The sequence below is a fragment of the Fragaria vesca genome, linkage group LG1, assembly GCF_000184155.1.
Source record: "Fragaria vesca subsp. vesca linkage group LG1, FraVesHawaii_1.0, whole genome shotgun sequence".
In the NCBI taxonomy this organism is placed as follows: Eukaryota; Viridiplantae; Streptophyta; class Magnoliopsida; order Rosales; family Rosaceae; genus Fragaria; species Fragaria vesca.
This window is the reverse complement of record NC_020491.1, coordinates 21100401-21114899: the sequence shown is the minus strand read 5'-3', so window position 1 is coordinate 21114899 and position 14499 is coordinate 21100401. Positions and strand designations below refer to the sequence as shown.

At 42.0% G+C, this 14499-nt stretch overlaps 1 protein-coding gene and 1 non-coding gene across 4 annotated transcripts in view; one reads left to right on the top strand and one right to left on the bottom strand.

Annotated features, from left to right (window-relative positions):
- LOC101300576 overlaps window positions 1-12561 on the top strand; it is a 15514-nt gene extending 2953 nt beyond the window's left edge. The window contains exons 3-9 of the mRNA XM_004289522.1: window positions 97-115; window positions 1137-1209; window positions 1307-1372; window positions 1471-1631; window positions 2754-2817; window positions 11977-12037; window positions 12480-12561. Of these exons, the coding sequence (XP_004289570.1) occupies window positions 1312-1372; window positions 1471-1631; window positions 2754-2817; window positions 11977-12037; window positions 12480-12561 (429 nt within the window). The 5' untranslated portion in view covers window positions 97-115; window positions 1137-1209; window positions 1307-1311. The remainder of the gene's footprint in view (window positions 1-96; window positions 116-1136; window positions 1210-1306; window positions 1373-1470; window positions 1632-2753; window positions 2818-11976; window positions 12038-12479) is intronic.
- Window positions 12562-13297: 736 nt separating this feature from the next.
- Window positions 13298-14499, bottom strand: part of LOC101309773 — a 3043-nt gene continuing 1841 nt past the window's right edge. For all 3 annotated transcript variants that reach the window (XR_183802.1, XR_183801.1, XR_183803.1), the window contains one exon: window positions 13298-13770. This is a non-coding gene — a transcript (uncharacterized LOC101309773). The remainder of the gene's footprint in view (window positions 13771-14499) is intronic.

Genomic DNA, 14499 nt, shown 5'->3' with positions numbered 1-14499 from the left:
AATGATTATATATATTACCCATTTTTCATTATTGCATTTATTCTACGTTCTCCTTGTAACTGACTCAAATCTTTTTATGTTTTTTTTTTTTTGCAGAATGGTCAAAATTCGTAAGGTTGTAGTGCATTCATATAATTAAGAGTTTTGCATAGATGACTTCTTTTAGTGTTGTAGACTGTTAATTTGTATTTCACAGTTTTAATGATTGAGTATTCATCATTATTTACATATGTTCATGTCATCATGTGTAAAGGAGACTAAGATTTTTTTTAGAATGAATGGAGACCAAGATTAAAAAGGCCTAGAAAGGCTACTGTTATTTGCAGATTTAAATTTTTTTAACGGTCAATTCTTTAGTGGCCTGTCGATATGGTCACTAATATATGCATTTCTTTGAGGTTTAGTGACCAAATAGTCACTTTCAGTGACTACATCTGACCCTTTAGTGATCAATTATGTGGTCACTATTGCTATCTCTATTAGTGTCCAGATTATGGTGGTCACTAAAATCAAAACTTTTAGTGACCAAGTCTTGTAACTGGTCATTGTTGAGAATTAGTGGCGAGCCTATAGTGACCACTCAATGACCACCTTTTTTGGGTCACTAAACACATTTAATGGCCAAAATTGCTAGTTTTTGTGACCACTCTGTTGGTCACAAATGCCAGGATTTGTTGTACTTATCAAATAGCAAACTCATGCAGAGGTCTATGCCTTGTGAGTTCTGTATTTTGTGGAACTGACCAGCTCATTTTTTATTTTCTCTTCTGGACTGAATTCTTGGTTACTGTTTCTGTAGCATCTGCAAAATTAATGCATTTTGAAACATTTTCATCTATGCTGTAATGTATACTAAATGGTCACAGTTTCAGTGTCCTTATTAGGAGAATCTATAAAACTAAGAAGCATGTTCGGAAAACTATGAAATACATTGGCATTTTGTCATTGAAATTCCTGGGTTATTGTTAGTAATCTTGGATGTACGGAATACATATACAATTACAATATAGAAAACGTACCTGAAAATTGCCTATAATAAATTGTGGTCATCCATTAGGATTGAATATGTTACCTTATCATTTATTATAGAAAGATGGGTGCATTGTGCTAATCTATCTTCCATGCTTGTTTTTTAGGTGGCAGCTCTTAGTGCTGTTGGAAACATAGTTGTTGATTTTACTACGCATGGGTCATTATTTCTACAGTGAGGTGTGAAGCAGCTTGTTCAGTTATCAAGATCAATGGATTCAACTTTGAGATTAAATACTTTATGGGGTTTAAGGAATTTGATGTATGTGCCTTGCAGACTACATGTGTAAACAAGAAATATTCATGGAGCTCACAGCGTCCTCACTAGCAAGTCTTATATCTGGTAACGTGAAAGTTTATTGTGACAATTCAAAGTAGTTTGTTTTAACCTTTTCATATTATTTTAATATAAACGATGCCTAAATGTATCTGCACCAGCAGACCCTGAGCCTTTTGTCCAAGAGAAAGCTCTATCGCTCGTCCGCAATCTTGTTGATGGATGTATGAAGTCAGTTGAGCTTGTATTTGCCGAAGATGGTATAATATTAGACGCTGTTGGAAGGCAGTTGCAGGGTGCATCAAGAGATGAAATTCGTATACAGGTTAGAAGTCTTTCTATAGGCACTAGCTATATTTACTTGGGGAACTTTAGTGATATTCAAATCTAAATTATGTTATCTGATTGTGGATTGCAAATTTTGTTTGTAATATACCTTACCTTGCATTTTTGAAAACATGCATTTGTTGTATCTCATGAAACCTATATGTTGATGGTCATCAGTTTCTTCAGCTATCTTCTGAAATTGAAGAAAAGTTTCCTTTAGTGTCTATGATTTGTTGTTTGTCTGTTGCTGTTTCGTTTTTTTTTTTTGGTTTTTTCTTTCTTTTTTCTTTTTTCTATTTTTTCAGTTCTAGCATCCTTTGGTCATGGATTCCTTATCCACTGTTCGATATAAAAACTGTATGGAATAGATTTAGAGGTATGATTAGAAAATGGTAGTCAAGATACACTAGTTTTGAAAATTATGGTGGTATAACTTGTAGGAGATGGGTGAGGGTGTTAGTGTTTTGTTTTAAAGATGCCGAGAAAGAACATATTAGTTCAGTCTTGCTTGTCGAAACTTGGAATAGGGTACAGTCAATTATTTAGTTATTTACACATCACAGAGTATCAAATGCGTGCACTATTGTTAAGCTGCTGACAGGTTTTATTCTATGTCACATGTTCTGTGCCTTATACTTTCCTTATCAATGTGCCAGGGCCTTTAAGGTAGAGTGATTGTTGCAAAAAAGTTATAATTTCTCATGATCATGTAGGCAAAACAATGTAGAAGAGAGGAGTGTGTCTGGAGGTCATGGACTATTATTATCGGTACACCTGTTATTGTTGGGCACCTGTTTGATCATCTGCATTATTTCTTTGCATTGTCAACGCATCTGAATATGTGATACATGTTTCAAGTGTTTTCTTTTCATAAACCGTAAACAAAGAGAAGACTGTATATGATAATACATTGAATTATTTAAAAGGAGAGTAGAATAGAGTAGTTACTTGGGACTAATACTCATCACATCAACTAATTTAATTTTGTTATTCATCTCGGCTGTTTCTCACCTTAATTTCATGATACTATTGAATATTAGGAATTTGCTCTAAGTTAATCTGTGTTGTTTTTTTGCTGATCTGTATCAAAGTATTTATTTTTTTCCCATTGTTTGAACAGTTTCTGCCTATCAGCTTTATACCGCCATATCTGAAGTATGGACATAAGAGTAGAAACATATCAGGTAAGTTTATTCTGTTCAAGTCCTTCCTTTTTTTGGCACTTTAAAATCTCTCATTGATATTTCTATACTTTAGAAATGAAGAAACATTTGGAATTAACATTATCAAAAAGAATTTTCATGTTTGGAGGTACCACTTTATATATCTCACTTACATTTCTATACAGAGAGTAACTTAATCAAATTTGATGTTTATTTGGAGTTAAGTTGAAAATAGGAAGTAATCTTTATTGCTTTTAAATATGTATCTACATAATAATGACTAGAAATAATGACCATAATTCTTAGAACATTATCAACATCACTTAATACAGTGGTATTGTACATGATTGAGACAAAAATGGTGGATTATCATTTTGATGCAGGGAGAGGCCAATAGTCAGCGATAGAGAGAATAGGATGGGCTGGAGAATGCTGAGAGATTAAGAAAAAGCAAAGGGTTTGGAAGGGACAAGGGTTTCTTAGCTTTAGGAGAGAGAAATAGAATGAGAGGGTTAGGGGAGAGTAAACAACGCCATGCCTTCAATAAGATAAAATCTTAATTCATTCAAATCTGCTATTCGGAGTACATTAGAAAGCCTTTTATAGGACTCTTAAAATACCATAAGACTTGTAAACTTATTCATAATAAGACTTGAATACCTAAATAGACAAAGACCCATTCAAGACTTAAAAACACTAGATAATTATTCTTTTCATAACCTTAAAGAACCCTTTTCCGCTTCATGCGGCGTCCCGGTTATTACCTCAACCCGCTTCGTGCGGGTCCCGGCTATTACCTTACCGCTTCGTGCGACGTCCCGGTTTATCCCTTACCGTTTCGTGCGGGTCCCGGTTATTACCCAACCCGTTTCGTGCGGGTCCCGGTTTTTACCACAACCCTTTTCATGTGGGTCCCAGTTATTACCCGAGCTCGTTTCATGCGGGGTCCCGGTTATTACCCAACCCGCTTCGTGCAGGGTCCCAGTAATTACCCAACCCGCTTCGTGCGGCTTCCCGGTTATTACCCTACCGCATCGTCTTACCGCATCGTCTTACCGCTTCGTGCGGCGTCCTGGCTATTACCCTTACCGCTTCGTGCGGAGTCTCGGTTATTACCTTTACCGTTTCGTGCGGCGTCTCGGTTATTACCCCAACCCGCTTCGTGCGGGTATCGGTTATTACCCCAACCCGTTTCGTGCGGGGTCCCGGTTATTACCCAACCCACTTCGTGCGGGGTCCCAGTTATTACCAAACCCGCTTCGTGCGGCGTCTCGGTTATCACCCTACCACATCGTCTTACCGTTTCGTGCGGCGTCCCGGTTATTACCCTACCGCAACGTCTTACCACTTCGTGCGGCGTCCTGGTGATTACCCTTCCGCATAGTCTTACCGTTTCGTGCAGCGTCCCGGTTATTACCCTTTCGCTTCGTGCGGCGTCCTAGTTATTACCCTTACTGCTTCGTGCTAAGTCCCGGTTATTACTCTTACTGCTTCGTGCGACTTCCCGGTTATTACCCAACCGCTTCTTGCGGCGTCTCGGTTATTACCCTTACCGCTTCGTGCGGCGACCCGGTCATTACACTTACCGCTACGTGGAGGGTCCCGGTTATTACCTGAGCCCATTTCGTGCAGGGTCTCGGTTATTACCCAATCCGCTTAGTGCGGCGTCCCAGTTATTACCCTAACCTGTTTCGTGCGGCGTCCCTGTTATTACCCAACCCACTTCGTGCGGGGTCCCAGTTATTACCCAACCCGTTTCGTGCGGGGTCCCGGTTATTAACTTACCGCATCATCTTACCGTTTCGTGCGGCGTCCCGGTTATTACCCATATCGTTTCGTGCGGCGTCCCGGTTATTACCCAACCGCTTCGTGCGGCGTCCCGGTTATTACCCTAACCCGTTTTGTGCGGGGTCCTGGTTTTTCCAACCTTCTTCGTGCGGGGTCCCGGTTATTACCCCAATCCGCTTCGTGCGGGATCCCGGTTACTCCAACCCTTTTCGTTTGGGGTCCTGGTTACTACCCGAACCTGCTTCGTGCTGGGTTCCGGTTATTACACCAACCCTCTTCGTGCGGGGTCCCGGTTATTACCCAACAGCTTCGTGCGGGTCCTGGTTATTACCCTTACCGCTTCGTGCGAGGTTTTGGTTATTACCCTAACCCGCTTCGTGCGGGGTCCTGATTATTTCAACCCTCCTCGTGCTGGGTCTCGGTTATTACCTTACCGCATCGTCTTACCTCTTCATGCGGCGAACCGGTTATTACCTTACCGCTTCGTGCGGCGTCTCGGTTATTACCCTTACCGCTTCGTGCAGAGTCCCGGTTATTACCCTTACCGTTTCGTGCGGCGTTCCGGTTATTAGCCTTATCGCTTCGTGCGACGTCCTGATTATTACCCAACCGCTTCGTGCAGCGTCCTGGTTATTACCCTTACCGCTTCGTGCGGCGTCCCAATTATTACCCCAACCCGCTTTGTGCGGGGTCCCGGTTATTACCCCAACCCGCTTCGTGCAGGGTCCCGGTTATTCCAACCCTCTTCGTGCGGGGTTCCGGTTATTACCCCAACCCGCTTCGTGTTGGGTCTCGGTTATTACCCCAACCCGGTTCGTGCGGGCTCCCGGTTACTCCAACCCTCTTCGTGCGGGGTCCCGTTTATTACCCCAACGCGTTTTGTGCGAGGTCCCGTTTAGTACCCCAACCCACTTCGTGCGGGCTCCTGGTTACTACCCTAACCTGTTTTTTCCGGGGTCCCGATTATTACCCCACTTCGCTTCGTGCAGGTCGCGGTTATTACCCATCCTGTTTCGTGCGGGGTCCTGGTTATTACCCAACCTACTTCGCGCGGGGTCCCGGTTATTACCCAACCCGAGCTCGCTTCGTGCAGGATCCTGATTATTTCCCAACCCGAGCCCGCTTCGTGCGGGGTCCCGGTTATTACTCAACCCACTTCGTGCCGCGTCCCGTTTATTACCCTACCGCTTCGTGCGACGTCCCGGTTATTACCCATACCGCTGCTTGCGGCGTCCCGGTTATTTCCCTAACCCGCTTCGTGCGACGTGTCGGATATTGCCCAACCGCTTCGTGCGGAGTCCCAGTTATTACCCTAACCGCTTCGTGCAGCGTCCTCTTTATTACCCTTTCCGCTTCGTGCGGGGTCCCGGTTATTACCCCAACACGCTTCTTGCGGCGTCTCGGGTATTACCCAACCCGCTTCGTGCGGCGTCCCGGTTATTATCCAACCCGCTTCGTACGGTGTCCCCGTTACTACCTAACCCGCTTCGTGCGTCGTCCCGGTTCTTACCCTTGCCCCTTTGTGAGGGGTCCCAGTTGTTATCCTTACCGCTTCGTGAGGGGTCCCGGTTATTACCCTGATCCACTTCGTGCAGGGTCCTAGTTATTACCCCGACCCATTTCGTGCGTGGTCCCAGTTATTACCCCGACCCGTTTCGTGTGTGGTCCCGGTTATCACCTCGACCCGCTTCATATGGGTCCCGGTTATTACCTAACCCGCTTCGTGCGGGTCCCGACTGTACCCCGACCTGCTTCGTGCGGGGTCTCGGCAATTGCCCCAACCCGTTTCGTGCTGGGTCCCGGTTGTTACCCAACCCGCTTTGTGCGGCGTCCCGGTTATTACACTACCGCTTCGTGCGCCGTCCCGGTTATTACACTACCACTTCGTGCGGCGTTCAGGTTATTATTATTACAACTTCGTGCGGCGTCCCGGTTATTACCCAACCTGCTTTGTGCGGGGTCCCCGCTATTATCCAACATGTTTCGAGCGACGTTCCGGTTATTACCCCAACCCGCTTCGAGCGGTGTCCCGGTTATTACCCCAACCCGCTTCGTGCGGCGTCCTTGTTATTACCCTTACCGCTTTGTGCGACGTCCCAGATATTACCTAACCGTTTTGTGCGGAGTCCCGGTTATTACCTTTACCGCTTCGTGTGGCGTCCCGGTTATTACATTTACCACTTCGTGCGGCGTCTCGGTTATTACCCTTTCCGCTTCGTGCGGCGTCTCGGTTATTACCCTTTCCGCTTCGTGCGGGGTCTCGGTTATTACCCTTATCGCTTCGTGTGGCGTCCTGGTTATTACCCAACCCACTTCGTGCGGGGTCCCGGTTATTACTCCAACCCCTCTTTGTGCGAGGTCTTGGTTATTACCCCAACTCGCTTCGTGCAGGGTCTCGGTTATTACCCATCTGCTTCGTGCGGGGTCTCGATTATTACTAACCGCTACGTGCGACGTCCCTGGTTTTACCACAACCTGCTTCTTCCAGCGTCCCGGTTATTACCCAACTGCTTTGTGCGACGTCCCGGTTATTACCCAACTGCTTCGTGCAACGTCCCTGTTATTATGCAAACCACTTCGTGCGTAGTCCCGGTTATTAGCCTACCGCTTCGTGCGGTGTTTTGGTTATTAGTCTTACCGCTTCGTGCGGCGTATTGGTTATTACCTCAACCGTTTAGTGCGGCGTCCTGGTAATTACCCTTACCGTTTCGTGCGGAGTCCCGGTTATTAACCAACCGTTTCGTGCGGTGTCCCTGATATTACCCAACCGTTTCGTGCGGCGTCCTTGTTATGAGCGAACCGCTTCGTGCGGCGTCCAGGTTATTCCCCCAACCGCTTCGTGCGGCGTCCCGGTTATTACCTATACCTATTCGTGTGGCGTCTCAGTTATTACTCTTACTGTTTCGTTCGGCGTCCTGGTTATTACCCTAACCGCTTCGTGTGGCGTTCTAATTATTACCCCAACCATTTCGTGCAGAGTCCCGGTTATTACCCTTAACGGTTCGTGCGGCGTCTCGGTTTTTACCCTTACCGCTTCGTGCGTCGTACCGGTTGTTACCCAACCGCTTCGTGCGGCGTCCCGGTTGTTAACTGCAGAGTCTCGGTTGTTATCTTACCCACTTCGTGCGGCGTATCAGGTTCCCAACCCGTTTCGTGCGACCTATCTGTTATTAACCTACCCGCTTTGTGTCTCGTATCGGTTATTACTATTACCGTTTCATGCTGCGTATCGGTTATTACCTAACCCGCTTCGTGCGCCATCCTGGTTATTTTCCCAACAGCTTCGTGCGGAGGCCTGGTTATTACCCTTACCGTTTCGTGCGGCGTTCTAGTTATTACCCTTAGCGCTTCGTGCGACATCCCGTTTACTACGCTAACCGCTTCGTGCGGAGTCCAATTATTACCCTAACCGCTTCATGTCCCGGTTATTACCCCAACCTGCTTCGTGCGGCGTCCCGGTTATTACCCTTTACCGCTTCGTCCGGTTATTACCCGAACCGTTTCGTCCGGTTATTACCTGAACCGCTTCGTGCGGCGTCCCGGTTGTTACCCCAACCGCTTCGTGCGGCGTCCCGGTTGTCTCCTAACCGCTTCGTGCGGCGTCCCGGTTATTCCACAACCGCTTCGTGCGGCGTCCCGGTTATTACCCTTACCACTTTGTGCGGAGTCTCGGTTATTACCCCATCCAATTCGTGCGGCGTCCCGGTTAATACCCTAACCGCTTCGTGCGGCGTCTCGGTTAATACCTATCCCGCTTTGTGCGGCGTCCCGGTTATTACCCAACTGTTTCGTGCGACGTCCCCGTTATTAGCGAACCGCTTCGTGCGGCTTCCCGGTTATTTCCCTAACCGCTTCGTGCGGCATCACGGTTATTACCCAACCGTTTCGTGCAATGTCCTTGTTATTACCCTAACCGTTTCGTGCGGTGTCCCAGTTATTACCCCAACCGCTTCGGGATACCGCGGTGTGCAGGGTTTACGGTTGAGTGTTGGGGTTACGGCTGAGTGCCAGGGTTTGTGCGGCGTTCCGGTTATTACCCTAACTGCTTCGTGCGGCGTCCTGGTTATTACCCTAACCGTTTCGGGATACCACGGTGTGCGGGGTTTACGGTTGAGTGTCGAGTTTACGACGCAGTGCCGGGGTTACGGCGGAATGCTAGGTTTAGGTGAATTCCAGAATTACAGCTGTTTTCTCAATATTATCAATGACCTTCCAGAGGTAAGACAACTATCTTGTGTATAATTATGCGTGGGTATAACAATACCGATATTGGAAGACCATGTTTGGTTAAATATGATGCAATTAGTTAATTATATAACATTGGCCCTAAGGGCAACTCCAACCATAGTTCTATAAATCGAGTCCTATATCTATTTTAGGACCTTTTGTTGCACTATTCATATAAGACTCATTTTCTAATCTCTAACAATGAGTCTTATTTGGAGGTGCTATTTACACTATTTTTGATTAAATTAAGTTTTGAGTACAATATTTATGAATATTATAATAAAATAACATGTTATATTAGCATATAAAGAAAATCTCGACATTTTTATTTTTATCATAATATGGTAAAGTAAAAATAGAATCATATTACTTGGGTAAAAATAATATTTCTTATATTTTTAGGTAAAAATGGATGCCATATTTATAGAGGGCTGTAAATATTTTGGCCATAAAACATCAGCCATAAATCTAGTATATGTCCATTGGAATGAGTTGATAATAATAAATATTATATCAGATCTTAACCACACGATTTTAAACTAGAGAAATTTGAGCCATCCATTAAATAACCATAGGAAAGTAAGAAAATAGATAAGGTGGGGTCCACCGACCACTTTTCTCTCTTCTAGGCACCTAAAGGCGTGTCCATGCACGTCGAAGTCTTTTGTTGCGCGCCTCACCCGTTTCCATCATTAGGGCGTTATTGAATGGGGATGTCTAGCCCAATTTAGTTGTTGTGAGCCCAGGCCACTGTTTGAGTCAAATATAAGACTGAAAATAGAACCAAGTCCTATAATTCCAAGACCAAGTCCACCTAAAATGGGTTGTTGGAGATAAAGTGCATGTTTGGTATATGGGATTAGATGATATTGTACTAAATAAGAGGTACTAAGTAGTTTGAGCTGTGTTTGGTGTGAGGGAATACAAAAATAAATGGTACTACCTAACACATGTTTTGGCTCTCAAACTCCGTAGGTGGTGTTATTGTGGGTACTCATTTTTCAGGACTCATGATCTCTCTCTCTCTCTCTCAAGAGTGAAGACCAATCAACTCCATTGATCAATAGCCCAGTCATTCCAGATCCATTGTTGCCCGACTGAGCGACTTTGTAGACCCCCGGTTTCATTTTCCCCCAATTTCGATTTCAAAACCTTAACCACCAAGCATCATCAGCTTCTTCGTATTTTCTTTGGTTCAGGCACACAACAACAGCGACGGGACTTCTGCCATCTTCCATCACCGGCGCATGCCGTAATTCTTCATAAGAAATGATTTGAAGGCAGATTTGGCATGGGTAGTTATGGGTTTTATGGTTTGGATTTGGAAATTCGATTGGGTTATGTGGTTTGAGATCTGTGGTTGGATTTGGAAAATTTGATTGGGTTCTATGATTTTTTTTTTCTAGTGAGTCTTGTGGTAGTACTCCGTTGCGATATGAACAAGAAGAAGAAAATCAATTACGAAAGAGTAGTTCTTAGGTTGTTGAATGAATGAAGTAGAAAGTGGGTTTGAGAAATTGGGGGATAGTTGGGACTTGGGAGATGTGAGTGCGTGGATGAAGGAGTTGAATCCTGGTATAGTCTGCTACAATTGATGAACATGTTTTGTAGTTAAATTATCAAGAAGGTTTGATGATTGTTCTTCCCACTATCCCATCTTAGGCACTACTATCTCACCAAACATGGTACAAGTTAGCACTGAGTAAGAATAGAGTGACCCAGAATTGTCTTGGGTACCAAACAAGCACAAAAAGTCTCAAAATGAGACCAAGACCCAAATATAGCACCACTGTTGGACTTGCCCTAAGCTGTTTTATAACTTTCAAATTATATTTTGAGGCTATGAAGGCACTGATAAATGGAGCATTGTAATTGCTTATTAAATTTGATAGTACTTCTTACCTTGGAGTTCTGGGTATAGTTCATACATGAATGTCAGGTTACAAAACCTGAGCTTAGCTCTTAGACTGGGTGAGGCAACCATTCAACCATTCAATATCATTTAATAACTGGTAATAAAGTGGAAAAGAAAGAAAAGTATTCAAATGCCACTGAGAAGAAAATTGAGATGCATTCTTAAATAATATTGGTCTATTTGGATTGCATGACCAGGTTCTCTCGTATGTTTATGAGTTTATGGATTTTGTGAGACCAGGTAATGGTCGGTTTAATACTTGTGTACTAATGTTCTAGAAGGTAAATGGTAAATGTATAATGGAGGGAGGTTCTAGAAGGTTGAACCGACATTAATAAAAAAATTAATAATAAAAAAAGAGAGGGGAAGGACAAGATCTCTCTAGATCACCGACTTAGAGAGATAAAAAGAGGAGGGGATTTTTCTAGAGAGTGAACACGGAGGAGGGAACTCTTGGACTCTTCTCTTACTGTTCGAATGGTTTTGTGTTCTTCTATTCTGAATACAAGGAGACACAATCCGAAGGAGAAAAAGCTAGACTACTGACCTACTCAATCAATCTCTCTCACTGATTTCTATCAATGGGGGATGGGGGCACTCTCCTGGAATTTGTGTTCTTCTAAGAATAGAAGGGGAACACGATTCGAACGGGAAGAGATGGATAATTCAAGAAGAGCCTAGCATGCTCAACCTAGAAGAAACACCCAATAACTTGAATAGAGATACGTTTGGTATCTCCCGTCTGGTATACACTGACCTCCCAAATCACTCTATCTCAGTTAGCTGGTGTCTGACTGCGTAAGGCAATAAATCTTGTTCGTCATGTGAGAAATCGAGTTGAAGGAGATAAGAAATCGACAACTTGTCGATCATGGTTGTGGTTAGAGATGAAAAGGTAAACCCGACATTACCTATGGTAATTCATTTTAGAATTTGGACAATGAATGTGATCCTGGTTTATGGGTATTGTTGGGATAATGCTAGTATTATGTTTGACTTTGTTTTGACAGGTTGATTGGTGATTATTGATTTTGTTTGTTGATCAAATTCTACTACTGTGGAAAAATTTTGATAATTAATTTGTTTATTTATTCAATTAAATTTAAGGTCAGGGTGTTATAGTGCAGCGTCCCGGTTAACTTGGTTTTTGGCTCTACTATTGTACTCATTAGTTTATAGTAAGTCCTATAAACTATAGTAAGCTCTTGCATGCCTTCTTTCATTGATGTGTCATCTGTTTTGACTCTCAGCTTTAAATAGATCGAGAGCAGCATCATTCAAACTTGTTGAAAGGTTTGGGAAGCAGTTGAAGTATTGCATAACGATGCTTGAAGAGTTCCTAGCAAACTTTTCTGAAAATTTGTCAACCTATTGTCTTGTAAAACACATATAACTGAACAATTTAATCCTTCTCTGACGAGTAGCTTTACGTCTACTTGGACTGCTCCAATGTGCATAAATTTATAATTCCTTTTCTGGGCTTTAGCCACCACTTCAAGCTTTACATGTTTCTCTTGTTGTTGCTGGAGTGGTAAACTCTAAAATTTTGAATTGATGGCTATCCAACAAATCAAAATTTCTCATTTTCGATAAAATTTCCTCTTTTCGATTTGGTTGAATTTGAATTTTGGGATTGTTGAATTCCTGATATTATTTTCTATCTTATTGTATTCGAATTTTTCAGAGTTTAGCAGTTGTATTCTTTTTTCTTTTTAAAAATGTTCATCATCTTCATGTCTATTATATCTTTAAGCTTTGGAGGTTCTGAGGATCCAAAAATTCTTGGACTTATTGTTGGTTCAAAAAGAAAAGTTTTTGGTGAAGAATTTCCTTGAGAGACTTCTAAAGTTTTAAATCCATGAGTTTTTGTGGTATTTATCTTAGATTGACTATCACTTTTTAGCCTTTTATGTTCTCTAGCTATCTCTTGAACATATTCTAAGATTTTTACATGTTGTTGGTAAGCTCTTCTATCTTATTAGTGACATTTGTCAATAATTCTTTTTTTCTTCTGGGAGGCATCGAATATAGTCAACTTTCCAGTTTAGTCAACTGATAGACTATATTTGGAAGTCTTTCTAGACATTCTCTTAATGCCTCGAATCAACTTGTTGTATTAAAAACTCAAGTTTTTCTAGTATTTGTTCAATTCATGTTCCCATCTTGGGATTTCTTTTGAGCACCAGCTTAAAAGCTTGGCTCTGATACCGGTTAATTCAATCATAGTAATTTGCTTGAGATAATTTGCTCAAGCGGAAGAGAAATTGATGAAGAGATATCTCTTCGAGTTTAATGTAATCTCCTCGAGATTGATCACTAATTTATCCTATATTTAGATATTTCAAAGGTTCTTGATACAATTCAAGAGTTTCTTTGATAATCTTAATGTTCTTTAGAACTCTATAGATTTTTCTTTGAATCAAATAGATATTGCCCAAGTAATTAAGATGTTCTCTATCAAGGCCTGATCTAACATGTTTTAACATTATCGATTATATCTGTTCTTGCAATTCTTCTCTAGTTTCTTTGCAGCAGATAGCAAGTAATTTTGTTCTAGTAAGAAACGAAACTGTGATAATGAAAAATTAATTGTTTACCTTCGAGTATAGAGGATAGATCTTAGCTACAAAATATTAAGTAAACAAATTCAAGATATGGGTCTACTACACTCCGTCAAATTTTTATTAAAAGTAAGAAGGGAAGTACAAATAAAAGAGGAGAGGAAACTTGTTCAACCAGTTATTGCCTTTTGAAAAGGTAGAAGATGACATTACTTTATTGGCTATTTAGCAAGAAATCATGGCAGCCCATAATGCATTCTACCATGCCGGAGTAGGAAGGATTGATTTGAGTCACATCGTCGGCTCGGTTGTAAAGCACTTTGAGATCGTCACCGGAGTGGACGAGATTAATCGGAGGTACGTCGTTTGCTCGGATGTAAAGCGCGGTGAGATAGTCGCCAAAATGGACGGGATTGATCGGAGGCACGTCGTGGTGTTTGAACTTGGCGGCAACAGTTGGAAGCTCCGGTCCATAAACCATATCTGGAGAGGGAGGGAGGGAGGGAGGGAGGGAGATTTGTTGAACGAGAGAAACATAAGAGAGAAAAAAGATCTAAAACAAGGGTAATTTGGTCAGGAAAAAAACACAAAAAATTAAAAAATTTGTTACTGGAAAAAGATCTTTAAGAGTCTATAGAGCTGATGGGAATTTTCAAATCTCTTTTTGTTAATGGGAAAGAAATTCTAAATTTAGGGCTAGTGGGCATTTTCTACTGATTATAATATTCAAAAACTGAAACAAAATTGTTCAATTTGAAAGAAGGAAAATGATTTTTGGTCTTATTAAGGCCTAAGATTTGTGACATTAATCTTAGGTGGCATGCTATGTCACCTAGACATATCACCAATTAAAAAGATTATGTCATGTCGTTCTTAAGCAAAAATACAATCTTATCATTCTAAATCCAATGGCTCTAAATTATTTTGTCTTTTTATTAAGAGAAAAAAATTGATTTTTGTTTTTCTTTTATAATTAAAAAATATATATTTCTAGCATTTTCTTTTTATTTTTCTTTTCATCACTATCATGCTTAGATCGAACATAAAATATAAATATAGTGTGAAAATACATATATTTCTAACAATATACTTGTTCAAAAACATGAATTCTTATGAAATATGTGTGTGTGTGTACATGAACGTTTAGAAGCGGACGTCCACAAAAAAAGTTAAAGTGCGGACGTCCCTCCTCCGACCTTGATCAAGGGCAGG